Here is a 14,243-nt window from a genome sequence, read left to right on the forward strand (position 1 = left end):
ATATTATAATTTCCCATATAATAACTGACCATTAAATACATTAGTAAATTCAAGCAAACAAAACACTTTTTTATTGCTAGTTTATTAATACTTGCTTCTGTAGCCACCTAGGGCCTAACTTCTGAATCAAGTCACACACAACAATTTTCTCCAGCAGTGAAAGATGGAAAAAGTACCATTTCTTGTGAGATGACAGCAGTTTTTAGAATGAAATGGCAGTAAACACCTACCTCCCTGAGGACAGGATCAGTGATACTGTCCAGGTTCACAGAGCCTTCATATGTTAGGTAGTGGAAAACATTGAGTGCACGCACTGCTTCTGGTCCTCGTTGCTTGTAGCCAAATATAAGGTCAATCCACTGATGAAGTTGACATGATACAAACTCGCTTTCCAGGGCCTGCAAGTGAAATTCAGAGCTAGGAAGTAAATTCCATCCTGCAATTTCATGCTTAAATTACATCCTACCTTTTCCTATGAACTGAGGAAACATAATGGGTATCATTACATTTCCAGTTCAGGATTATTTGCTATATTTGAAATCCTTCAAACATTAAAAACTAGAACTAATTATATTGAGAGCAATACTAAAAAGATATTCTTCTTTCCTTCAGCTTTATATCATGCTAATTTTCTTCTCAGCTACTGGGTTTCTCCTAGCTGCAAGGCTTTTAATTATTAATTTTTGGGCTTGTCAAATAAGTTAGGTAATTTGTCAAGAAAAACTGATGAAAATGGGAAAACAATTTCAAAAATCCAATCTTCCAACTAATTTTCTAACTAGTTCTAATTAGTCTTAAATCTAAAATGGAAACTTGAGGATTAAAAAGCTGTATCGGCAAAATGAGGTTCTGAACTACAGGTGTGAATTGTGACTGATTTATCAAAGGAGAAAAGCTTTTTTCAGACTCATTTTTGACATTAGGTTGGTTCACCAGAGAAAACACAGGCCATGACTAGCTAGTTTAAAAATGGATTCAAGGACCGCTATTCCTTTGCTCGGCATATGGAAAGAGATTAATTCTAGATGGAGGAAATGATGATAGTATTACCGTTGAGCCTGATCCAACCAATGTGTCATTATCAGATACGACTGGCATCCTTAGTAGCTATCATTGCTTGAACTGGAGCTTTCAAAAGCTGAAGGCATTACACAGTTTCTCCCTACCCCTCTACCAGACTACCTGTCTTAGTTTCCCATGAGCCTGTACCTGGATACACAAATCATTCTCCTATAAAGACTCATCACGTATTTAAGATGGCATCTTGGCACACACGTTCCTTCTTCCCTAATGCTACCTTCAGAGAAGAACTTTGATAAACAGGAACTGGTATTAAAATAAAGATTCATGTTTCATTGACCAGGTTTTTATATGTGTCCTTGTCCACACTCCATCACAGTTTTGATTTTTTGTACAGTGTCATATACCTACTTCCCTGTGATCAGAACAAGTGCAGTTCAGTTCTCAGATCTGGGAACTACCAATTAGTTTGTTAGAAAAAAAAAAAAACCCCTAACCTCAGAATGGCTGAGTTTGGAAGGAACCTCTGGAAATAACCTGATCCAACCCCTCTGCTCAAGCAGGGCCACCTAGAGCAGGCTGCCCAGGAATATACCCAGATGGCTTTTGAATATCTCCAAGGATGGAGACTCCACAACCTCTCTGGACAACCTGTGGCAGTGCCCAGTCACTCACACAGTAAAAAAGTGTTTCCTGATGTCCAGCGGGAACCTCCTGTGTTTCAGTTCGTGCCCGTTGCCTCATGTCCTGTCACTGGACACCACTGAAAAGAGCCTGGCTTGCTCTGAAAAAAACCTAACAGCCTTAATAAAATTTATTATGTAAACATCGATGTCAAGCTTACTACTACTCACTGCATACAGGCAGAGCTGGCAGCAACCCTCTATATTACATTATCTAACACTTTTCATTCTCAAAGATTGTGGCTTTTTTTTTTTTTCTTCCCCTGAGAAATCCTAATTCCTCCATTGTTTCTAGCACAGTGCCACTACTCAGCACAAACACTTTCCAGCTCGGACAGAGTTTCATGTCTGCCCCAGGAAAGTTCAAATTTTACAGGGGGCTAAACTTTGGAAAAAATGTCTTTTCCTTTTATTCATTTACATCAGAAGGAGGCTGCTTCAGAAATAACCATCAGACATTGTAGTACCATGCCATGTAGCGCCCATCGGCAGCAGCCCCCTGCCCACCACCCCAGGAATAGCCTCAGATAGGGCAAGCCACCTGGGTCTGGCTCCCTGGGTAATCACACAGTCGTTCCCCAGATGTTCTCCTTGTAATGCTCCACGTGGAAGAGGAACTCTCTGTGCTTTGGTGGAAAACTAGACCCTTTTCTGTTGAAACCAGTGACTGTTATTACTGAGGAAAATGGATGGGAAGGTTCAGGCCTAATACCTGACATGTAGCTCAGTTTTCAAGGGCTTAAGTTCAGCATACCATAAGAAGCTATAAAGAAATGTTGCAGAGAACCATATAAAAATTTGTTGTTTCCTTTTTAAAATCAGAGGCCATCATATGCAAATTGTGAGCAATATTATTTAAATAGCATTAATAGCACTTAATACTAAATACTATTAAACTAATACTATTCGGTTTCAAAGCATGTCTCCCAATAAGTAATAAGAAATGCCAGATCCTTAATTATATTGTATTGTGTGCATGCAACTACATCGTCCCATATAATCTTTCTCATAGGACTTTTACCTCATTTAGCATGCAGGATGTTAAAATGCAAGGATAAAATTAAGTATGCCACAGCAACTGTAAATAAAGCATGTCCTAACTTATAAATGCTCAATTTTTAATGTTCCTTTCTATGTAATAAAACGTAAAATAGAATTTAAAGCGTGTTGTCTTTCCATCATCCATCTCTGACCAACTTACAGCGAGCAGCATAAACATTCTCTTCCTCCTCTGAACTCTGCATATTTATAATTTTGTTTTGCATCTGTATCATTTATTAAAAAGTAATTAACAAAAAAAATTGTTAGGCATTTCCTTTGGTCAAAAATAGCATTGTTCTTTCTAGAATATGGAGAGCATTTCAGGAAAATGGCAAAACTTTGGACTATTTAAAGGTGGGACAATAAATTTGAAAAAATAAGTGCTTGGGTCAAATGATCATATTTCACCCATTATCTCCTCTAACATCCTCTCCCTGGTGTTAGAATCATAGAATCATAGAATAGTTTGGGTTGGAAGGGACCTTTAGAGGTTGTCTAGTCCAACCCCCCTGCAATGAGCCGGGACATCTTCAACTCGATCAGGTTGCTCAGAGCCCCGTCCAACCTGACCTTGAATGTTTCCAGGGATGGGGCACCTACCAGCTCTCTGGGCAACCTGTTCCTGTGTTTCACCACCATATTGTGAAGAGTTTCTTCCTTATATCTAGTCTGAATCTACCTTCTCTTCTCCAGGCTGAACAACCCCAACTCTCTCAGCCTGGCCTCGTAGGAGAGGTGCTCCAGTCCTCGGATCATTTTTGTGGCCCTCCTCTGGACCCACTCCAAGAGGTCCATGTTTTTCCTGTGCTGAGGGCTCCAGAGCTGGATGCAGTACTCCAGGTGGGGTCTCATGAGATTAGAGTAGAGGGGCAGAATCACATATCTTGACCTGCTGGCCATGTTTCTTTTGATGCAGCCCAGGATATGGTTGGCCTTCTGGGCTGCAAGTGCACATTGTCAGCTCGTGTCCAGCTTTTCATCCACCAGTACCGCCAAGTCCTTCTCCACAGGTCTGCTCTCAATCCCTTCATCCCCCAGCCTGTATTGATACTGAGGTCTGCCCCGACCCAGGTGCAGGACCTTGTATTTGGCCTTGTTGAACCTCATGAGGTTCACACGGGCCCATTTCTCAAGCTTGTCCAGGTGCCTCTGGATGGCATCCTGTCCCTCAGGTGTGTCAACTGCACCACTCAGCTTGGTGTTCTTTGCAAGCTTGCTGAGAGTGCATTTGATCCCACTAAGTCATTGATAAAGATATTAAACAGTACCGGACCCAATATAGACCCCTGAGGGACACCACTTTTCATCAGTCTCCAGCTGGACATTGAGCTGTTGACCACCACCCTCTGGATGTAACCACCCAAACAATTCCTCATCCACCGAACAGTCCATCCATCAAATCCATATCTCTCCAATTTAGAGAGAAGGATGTTGTGTGGGTCCATGTCAAAAGTCTTACAGAAATCCAGATAGATGACATCTGTAGCTCTTCCCTTGTCCACTGATGTAGTGACTCCATAGAAGGCCACTATGTTGGTCAGGCAAGACTTTGCCCTTGGTGAAGCCATGCTGGCTGTCTCAAATCACCTTCTTGTCCTCCGTGTGCCTTAGCATAGCTTCTAGGAGGATCTGTTCCATGATCTTGCCAGGCACAGAGGTGAGGCTGACAGGTCGGTAGTTCCCAGGGTCTTTCTTTCTACCCTTTTTAAAAACGGGTGCAATGTTTCCCTTTTTCCAGTCAGCAGGGACTCCACCTGACTGCCATGACTTTTCAAATATCATGGAGAGTGGTTTGGCAACTACATCAGCTAATTCCCTCAGAACTCTGGGATGCATCTCATCAGATCCCATAGACGTATGTACCTTCAGGTTTCTCAGGTGGTCATGAACCTGATCTTTTCTTACAGTGGGAGGGACTTTGCTCCCCCAGGCCCTGCCTTGTGGTCTATCCACTTGAGAGGTGTGGGAAGAGAGGCTGCCAGTGAAGACTGAGGCAAAAAAGTTGTTGAGTACCTCAGCCTTCTCCCTGTCCATTGTTAACAGTTTGCTAGTCTTGCTCATCGGAGGGGTACACTTTCTTTGACCTTCAAAGTTAGGAGAGTTAGGAGAGTTGAATGCCTACGTTATGTTTCCCTGAGGCATTTTCTACTTGCATGACCAGCCCTTACTCAGCAGCCTGTCATTCCAGGGAAGGTCTTACTGACCCTGGCAGGTTTGGAGAACTTCTATTTCACATGGATGAACGGTTCTTTAATAACTTATTAAATAAATGAGCTACTTTTTAACAGCAGCATGTCATGTCTTAATCTCCAATTCTTTAAGCAGATTTATTGTACTATGTTTACAGGTCCAATTTAAAGAACCTTGGGGTCCTTAGTTCCTTGGGGAAGAACCTTCATTTCTTGGGGAAACTTTAGGGAAATTTGTAAGGAGGGAATTTAATTATTTTGAACTATAAATTTCAGAACTCCACATAAAATTGGAAGTCAGAAGAATTGCTGTCAGGGAGGCTGTGAGGTGGTAGCAAGGGGACTAACAGCACTGTGCCTGCCAGGCACTGTGTGGTGGAAGACCAGTGTGGCGGGGGATTTGGGGCAGAGACCAGAGCGAAAGGTGGAGAGAGGAGCCAGAGCTGTGAAGGACAGTGGCTCTGTATGGGCATTAGCACCACACAGCCTCCAGCTGCAGGCTGCGATGGGTGCTCTGTGATGTTCACGTTCTCCCCATTGGGGTGTCCTGTGGGGTATAGTGCTGGGCACGAACAATAGATAGGGTTGCACTCAAGAACAGGCCACCAAAAGGCTACAAAGTTCTACCTGGCCCTTGGTGGGGACAAGGCTCCTGATCTGTGCTTTACAACCATGATTCATTTTAGTCAGGAGAAAACTTCTGATGTCAGGTCTGACCTGGTTTGCTGGTGTTTCTCCCAAGTACTTCTGCAACACTACTCATGCGATACTTGCAGAATTCTCTCCCTAATTTGCTCTAATGCACAGGCTGCGCCCCCCTCCATATAAGTGCCTCCTGAAAATTTATGAGCTGCTCACTGTCAACAGTACATCATTTGGTTTCTCAAGAATATGCCATGCTCAGTAGGGAATAGGGTGAGGGAGTTTCCTGCGTAAAAAATAATTTGTAGGTACAGTAGGAACAACATACAGAAAAAGATAACAATAATATCCTTAAAATAGGCCGGTGATGGCCCTCTTTTTTCAAGAGGCCCTTTTCATTTTTCAAGAACATTTTGGCTTGAAAGCATTTTGTGGGCTTTAATTTTTTGAGCATATTTTCAATATGAAATATAAGGAAACAATTTTTTTTAGAAAAGCAATAATAATTATTACATATATAATTATATAATATTACTTATGCTTTTTAAAGACTCTTACTGTTAAAAAGAAATGAGATAATATCCAGCTTGTTTTCTATTATAATTAAAATGTACAGAAAACAGAGTTTTATTCAGGCACTCTCAAACTGAACTTGTTTGAGCCACTGTTACTAGGGCTTCATTGTCAAATAGCAGCATTCCAGTCAGTATTTTTTCATAGGTTTTGTTTTTGAGGAAGGACTCTCTCATGTTACTGTTTGCAATGGAGTGACCTTTATTACTAAGAGGTAAATCGCAAGCATTATTATACATCTAGTGTATACGTATTTTGAAGTACTGTGGTTTTTGTGTGTTTGCAGGCAAGTGTATGCACATGTGTTCCACAGGCTGAAAATCTGACCTATAGCTGTTGTAAAATATAAATAGGCATTAGTAAGTTTATGTTTATGTATAAACTAAATAAAGTTAATATAAGCCAAGTTACTGCTTAGTGGGATCAATCACTACAGCTCTTTTCAGACCTTTCTGCAGTATGAACACTGCACACTTTCCTCTCTGCTCATCCTAATTTGATGTTAAAATTATTTTTTACAGAGATTCCAGTAGGAGGCATTGGTTTTTATTTTAATGCACACTATGTGCTGTGTAAAGTATAGGAGTTCTGATTTATAAAATATGCTATGCCAACCTCTTTCTAACACGTTTTGTGTTACCCAGGTATTTTGTACCACCAGAGAAGAGGAAAGCTCTGATGCTGCCCCCTCACCTGGACCACAGCTGCACCTGCCCCTCCTGTTTCTGCAGTTCCTGCCTTGTTTCCCTCCCCTCCATAGCTTTATGCTGTCTTTCTCTCTAAGAACTCCTACCACAGTATCTTGCTATTAACTTATATTCAGTATATTTAAAAATATTTTCTTAAAACTACTCTGAGACACTTTGGTTTTGTAGATCTGCTCAATAACAGACCATCAGCTATTTCAGCCTGTGAGCTGGGTTTTTCTTCTCTCCCTTTACATCCGTGCTTCTCTGCAGGCATTGAATATACAGGTTCTCTCCGCCTAATATTTCTCTGCCTCATTCACCATTTCTTGTATTGACTATTGGAGTAAAACATGTAACTCTTGTCATAAAATAAAACAGGCAATATTTATATCTGAAACTAGCTATGTTCATTTAAACAAAGTAATATTTTAATAGAACTGACACAGAAGTGCATTCTACAGCTTTGGGTTATTCAGGGATGTCTGCACAGAAACTGATCCTTTATGTGAGTGTCTTCAAGATGTAAATAAGATTATTCAGCGACATAGAAAGTTTAAAAAAAAAAAACCAAACCCTGCTAATTCCAAATTAGACTGAAACCCCTGTTAGCTGAATGAGTTTTAATTGCATTGAGAACAAACCTTGGCAATACACAAAATAAAATCAAAGCTACTACTGAGGAAGTAATATCAAATCTTATCTACTGCTTATGGGGTAAAAAAGGAATGTCAACTGCTGCTGAATGGTGAGGAGAAAAGATAAATCTTCCAGATCCTCATAGCACAGAGATTCCATAATAGATGTTTCTAATGACTATTCAAGAAGCTTTTTAATTATGAAATACTATGCATGCTTCTGAATAGCCAGGGAACTGTACAAAAATGTAATTGGCAGCAGAAGAGCACAAATAAATCATTTCAAAGACAGAAAGAAAATTCAATCTTAATAACACTTATGTAATAGGAACAAAATATGTATAACAAAAACAGGACACCATTTAGTCTCTCAGAAATATAATTGATAGTGAATGCATTTTACTCAACACTGTAATTTGTAATTTAATATGTGCATAAGCCATAATGAAAGTATCGTTATAATTAATTTTGAATTACACAATCTTGCGTCTTTTGTTTCAAAACTAAAGAATGCTTATTATAAAGGCTCTGCTTCAGTGTTTCACAGTGGTGTTCCCTGCCTTGATTTAACATGCTTGACTTACTGACTGGATCTGTTCTATTTCTGGCTCTCAGGACTGCTCTAAGTCTGTGGGGATTGAGAGGCTGAGTAGGACTACAGATGCACATCTGTGGAAGGTTTTATGCGTGTTTTTTTTTTTTTCCTGGTAAACTGGGAGATTATGATTGATGAGCTCAGCATTAGGGTAATGTTATCAGGGACACTTTCTGCCTCTGTCCTTTGTGCCATCACCGAGGTCAGACCATAATCATGTTAGCATTGAACATAGTGCTTTATTAATGTTTCATGAGTAACTCCATAGTAATCAGTCTAGCTTTGTATGGATAAATAAAACTGCTACAACAATCCCTGATGTACACACTGAATGCTTTAGAAGCTACTGTAATAGGTCTTAAAACTAACTTGACTGAATGTCTTTTCCGGTCTTTATAATAAGTACAATTTTCACAAGTTTAAAGGAATCTCTTTTGATGGAAAACCATTTCCACTTCCATTTCTGTGTTTAGTTAGAAGTGTAAAACACCCAGCTGAACAATCAAATAAAACACCAAAACCCTGCCTGCCATTTATTAATTTGCACAGAATTTTAGTAAAGCTTGTTAACCAGTTGGTTAAATTACATTGATTTATGTCACTGTGCTTCTGTAATGTTTTCTAGGCTGTTCTCTACTTGCTTTGGTAAGTCTCAGGATGAAATGCTGAAAATCTTGCTGTTATTTAAAGAAAATATTTACATTCATAAATGTGCAAGTAGGCTGTACATAAGGATTTGTATTTACTCCCACATAAAATTACACATTATATATGCCTGCAGCAAGCAAAAAATATGTATGAATAGAAAAAAATATTGTCATATAGGGAAAAAAACAAGATCCCACTGTATGTTATGCAGTATCACATAGGATCCTTTCCACTGAAGTGAAATGACTACTGCTGATTTCATTAGACGAGGGATCAGGACAACACTGACTTGAAATATTCTCAATTTTCTGTGGCTTTTCTGTAAACATGTTCTCTACTTGCTTTGCTAAGTTGCTGTAGAAATTCCAGGCTTGCACAAGCTTGCTGTGTTTTACACGTCAGCACCACACCCAGGCTATTTTTTTTCCTCAAGATAGATTCTTGTATAACAGCCAAAGCTTGGCCGGGGGATGACCTAACTGAGTAGTACATCTGCTGGCCAGTTCAAAACATGGAATCAGACATTAGGTAGGGAATGTCAAACTTTCCAATCCCTTTATATTTGTTCCTTACTTTGGCCAGTCTAGTTCTAGTGACCAAAAAGACAGCTTTTTGGCAGTTTGCTGTGTGCACTAATAAAACCCTACATGAGGAAGTTTTTCTGAAAAGTTATTACACATTCAAATTATTATACTTTCAAAATGTAATACCATTGCTTCTTACTACACATACTATATGCATTTTTGTGAAAGGGATTATCCTTCTTTAGCTACTTGCTACTTTATAATAAGCTTTATAAAAAGCTATGCATATATCATGCTCTTTAAACATCCCAAAGTTAGTCACTTTGTTTCTATCCTCTGAACTCCATCCAAATGTGAATACTTCTGTCATCTAGTCGCCCAGAAGTGAATCCAATATTCCAGGTGCAGTCTCAAAAGGACCATAGACAGGTACAACTACTTACATCCTCTGTGATGCAATGATTCTCCATAGATGGCATCAAAATACACCTATTTCTGGTGAATATAGAATTACAGAGTTTTATCTAATCTAATTGCTGCTCGTTGTCACCCTTCCCTTGCTACTGCTCTATTTTTGGTACTATTTTTGTTTTGAGATTTCTGCTTCCTATTGAATATCTTTAATTCTTTCCTCCCAAGGTGATTTTCAGTGCATTTTCTGCATCTAATTCAAATAAATCAATGCCTCTTTCTCCTGTTTTCTAGGCAATTCCCAACTTCATTATCATTTATGAACTTCATCTATGAACTTCATCGAACTGCTCACTTGAAGATAGCATGTATCTGTGTAGAAATGAATTTTAACTACTGATCATGCTCTTGCTAAGAGTAGATGCTGGGACGAATAAAGGCCATGCAGAAAATGCCCCCAGGCAAAACTGTGTAATAACTGCATGATGCTCACATCTGTGGGGACAAGGATGGAAAACAGTATAGGAAGGGTATGATACATAAGTGAGTTCATTTCTGATTTTAGAAATCGGCAAAGTACTCAATTAGTTGAAGCCTATCAGTTTGTCTGTTTCATGGCAGTCTGAGCATACTTACACATGTATGGAATCAGTCATTAGTGCTATTACAGCTTAATATTTAAAAGGTATTTCCAGCCTTTAACTACCAGCCTTTCTTGAAAGTATTGTCCTGAAGGGGCATAAATTCTATACTCTAAATTCATGAAAGCAGCTGTTTTCTTCAACAGCTGTGAATATCCCAGCACAAAACTTTTCTGCAGAGAGATCCTATTCTATTTTCTAAAAAGCAGAAATTGCACGAGAGGAAAAAAAAACCCTAAAGCTAAAGCTTTTCTTCAAGTGATCTCTTATCACATAGTGCCTTTATCCTCCTAGTAATCATTCCATCTTTGTGGAAAGGAAAGATGGAGAAACACAATTTAGTATCCAAGAAGGAACATTCCTTATAAAATTTCCCAAAGGGAGTCATTAATATGCATCTCATTATATTCCCCAATAGGTGGCAGCTTGTTTATCCTTTTTCACTAAGGTATCACACTTCTGTTCTTACAGATGGCAAAACTAAACCTCTTGGTCAACTTTAGTGTGCTTACTCCTGGGTCCAGTTCAGGTTTAGCCACAACCACAGTCCAAAAAAAGGCTCGGTGCAGTGACGTGGGCACCCTGGAGACACATACCTGTGACTGCACATCCCACACTTGAGAATGTTAACAGAGGGTAGTGATCCTGTGAGTCCACCTCCTTCTTTGCTAGTAAAATTGCACTTGAATTTATTGCCACCAGCTGTGACAATTACTTTTTTTTAGGAAGAATATTATAATATATGCAGCTATAAGAGAAATCAGCCAAGAAAAAGAAGGAAAATGTTGTTCAGCCTCTTCCTGCCAGTGAAGGCCGACTCCCTGGAACACATTTCTCATGCCTTGTGTAGTGCATTTCATATGTCTCAAGTGATGAGGTTGGCATCACTTCCTTAGAAGACTCCTGCACATATGTCAAACCATTTACTCTTCTAAATGGAGGACACTTCTAAATCATATACATCTAGGAATACGTTTGTTTTTATAATATTCTTCTATTCGTTTGAACTTCATATGGCTATTTTTTCTACCAACTCCTGAAGAACAATTTTCTTTAAATAGACAGTTCTTGAAATTAAATTGCCAAACTGATTAGAAGAAAACCAACACTGCTAGACTTACAGTGCTACCACAAAAGCACTATAGAGAATAATGTACAAACTCAACAGTTTTGCAACTGTATAGAAACCCATAGCTTATGGAAAGTATGGTCCTGACTCTATAAGCAAGACAAGCAATATGCATTTTAAGGAAGATCCATTTCCAGAACAGAACCATAAATTGAACTATTGCTGGCCAAAACATCAGAATATATCTTGCTTTTCCTAAAAATTACTAGAAGCATACATACATATTAACTCTATCATTAATAAAATCATTATCTATCAAATTAAAGCAAAAAATATACAACATAGATAAATGTTCTTCATGCTTAAATTCTGCAGACTTCATGGTGATTTGCATCAGAGCAGTTCTTTTGCAAAATTTCTTCAGAGACTGCAGTTGTTGGCTTATGATCACATTTCTACACTTCCAGTTCATCTCTGATGAACAGGAAGTGCATAGCTGCAGTCAAGTAAGGAATATAATATATCTTGCAAGATACCAGCATTTATTATAACCTTTAATTTTTTTATGCAAAAGGTGGTGAGGATGAACAGACTTAAATTTTTCAGGCTATCCTGTATTGTCCAGCTTATGCCCATCTGATGCTTTCTCATGAGAGACTAAATAACTGAATTTCATTTTCCATAATTTGGGCACATGGAAGGAAAATCCACTGTAAAATAAAGGGTTCTGTCAAGCAAGACAGAATGCAAATTTTCCTTCACTTTTTATTTATTTCTATAAATCTAATTCTACAGAGATGAAAACAAGCATTAGGTTCGCTTGTTAAAAAACAGAACTCCTTACTTAGGCTAAACTAAAGTGCAGCTTACCATCCTGTTGATACGGACGAAGTCTTCAGGCTTCTTGGCCCATGGCGGGAGATCAACATCATTCACAACAACTTCATCTTCTCTGACTCCTAGATTATAGCCATTACTGTTGACAAACATCTCTGGTAGGTAGTAAAACTCTGGAATTAACTCCTAGCAAGGAGAAAACACACAACGAGACTTTACATTTATACAGAAATGCTAAATGGTGCTGCTAGAATCACGCTCTGTTGTAGTACGCAGCATTCCTGGTTTTGTTTATGTTTCTGTGCACCCATTTAAGACATTTTATAATCTGTTTTCTTGTACTTATGGTCAAACATATTTTTCATAATGAAATATTCAATCTTTATTTTTCCCATATCTGTTTTTATGAAAAGCATGACTTTGGAAAAGCAGTGCATCTCAATAAAGGAGACCTCTTCAGAATAACAGGTACAAGAAACTGTATGCTAAGCCTTCAATACTATAAATATGTTGGATTTTTTAATCACTATTTAACTAAACTACTTAAAAGGGGGGGAAAATTGCTGATATAACACTGTCTTGATTTTATTTTCTCTACATTCTTTAATTGCCTAAGAAAAGGTGGCAATTTGATTTCCTATATAAGGAAAAAGAATTCAGGGTGAATGAATTTTTCCTCTGTAAGAAAAAATCAAAAATACATGTAGAGAAAAATGTCAGTACAACACATGTCCTTAAAAAAGAAAAACATGATATTTAAACTGTGAAAGATCAATAACTGAGTAGCAAAGACCATCTGCAGTGTATTGATATGTTATAGAAAAGTTAGGGTGTGAAGTTTTTCCCAATTCCCAGGATAGCTAAATAGAAATGCATTTTGACATAATAAATATCGCCATTTGTTGCTGTCTATTATTTTAGCAGTAAGTATTGAACTGCAATAACAAAAAAGCTTTAAAGCCTGCTATCTCTTTTCTAATATCCAGATATGGATTAAATACACTAAATTACATTGTTAAAAGCATTATGGCATTCAGTTGTGTAACATGATCAAAACTGATGACACAGCACCTGAAACCGGAGTCTTTGTGATCCTTTCAAAGGCTGCAGACATGCGAAGCATAAAAAAAAATCACTGCAGACACAAACTTATCTAATTAAATCTGATCTGCAACTCCATAGAGAATAGAGCAGTTAAAGCATAGATGGTCCTTTCAAATTTATTCATTAAAAAAAATAAAGAGAATATTTATGTTACAATCTTAAGTATGTTTAGAGAGGCAATTTACTTGCGGCTTTACATCATTTTTAATATACTGCAAACAGTCTGAATTCAGATTAGACTAAAATGCAACACCAATCAATATGTAACCAGTACCAAACACTAACCAAGCGAGACACGCCTGAGCTTGAATAGCTCATTATGAAATGAGCTGTAATTTCAAAAAGCCCCCCAAAAATTTTAAAATATTACATGCAGTAAATAATAAAACAGCAGCTAGAGCTAAGCCAAACTAAAAGCAATCTTGAATATCCTATAAAGTTAAAAGAAAAAAGATTATTTTACTGACAATTTTAAGTTTGATTATATACCTCTAATTTACTCAGAGTATTTCTAAAAGCAAACTTCTCCCCTTTCCCCTAAACAGGATTCACTGACTCTCAGGTTCCCAAGGAAGCCCTTTGGTTTTCTCTAATGGAGCCCAAAGAAGAATGAACAATCCCCACAGTTGGAGAAAACTAGACATTAATCTTTCTAGAGCTCAGCAAACTCCTACTAACTTGGGACTAGGAGCTGGCCACAACCCAACGTATGCTACCATACAAATCACTGACAAACTAAGAGCATTGCCTTAAAAAAAGGAAAAATTCATAGGGATCTCAGCACGATGAAGTATTATTAAGTCAAAATTAAATTAAAAGTCAATATTCAAATGAAACAGAATTTATTAAACAAAAAAGTAAGCAAAGTTTATTTCTATTTTGTGTAAAAGCCTTGAAACACATACCACTGTTTTTAATTATTACCATTTTTTATGCAACATG

General features: G+C 38.1%; 1 protein-coding gene across 4 annotated transcripts in view; it reads right to left on the minus strand.

Moving 5' to 3' along the window:
- The window catches only part of NBEA (neurobeachin), a 532,307-nt gene that overhangs the window by 45,525 nt on the left and 472,539 nt on the right, over positions 1-14,243 (minus strand). For all 4 annotated transcript variants that reach the window (XM_075727933.1, XM_075727935.1, XM_075727932.1 and 1 more), the window contains 2 exons: positions 12,231-12,383; positions 231-398 (listed from right to left, as the gene is read on the minus strand). In XM_075727933.1, the coding sequence (XP_075584048.1) occupies positions 231-398; positions 12,231-12,383 (321 nt within the window). The remainder of the gene's footprint in view (positions 1-230; positions 399-12,230; positions 12,384-14,243) is intronic.

This window comes from Pelecanus crispus, chromosome 1, assembly GCF_030463565.1.
Source record: "Pelecanus crispus isolate bPelCri1 chromosome 1, bPelCri1.pri, whole genome shotgun sequence".
NCBI lineage: Eukaryota > Metazoa > Chordata > Aves > Pelecaniformes > Pelecanidae > Pelecanus > Pelecanus crispus.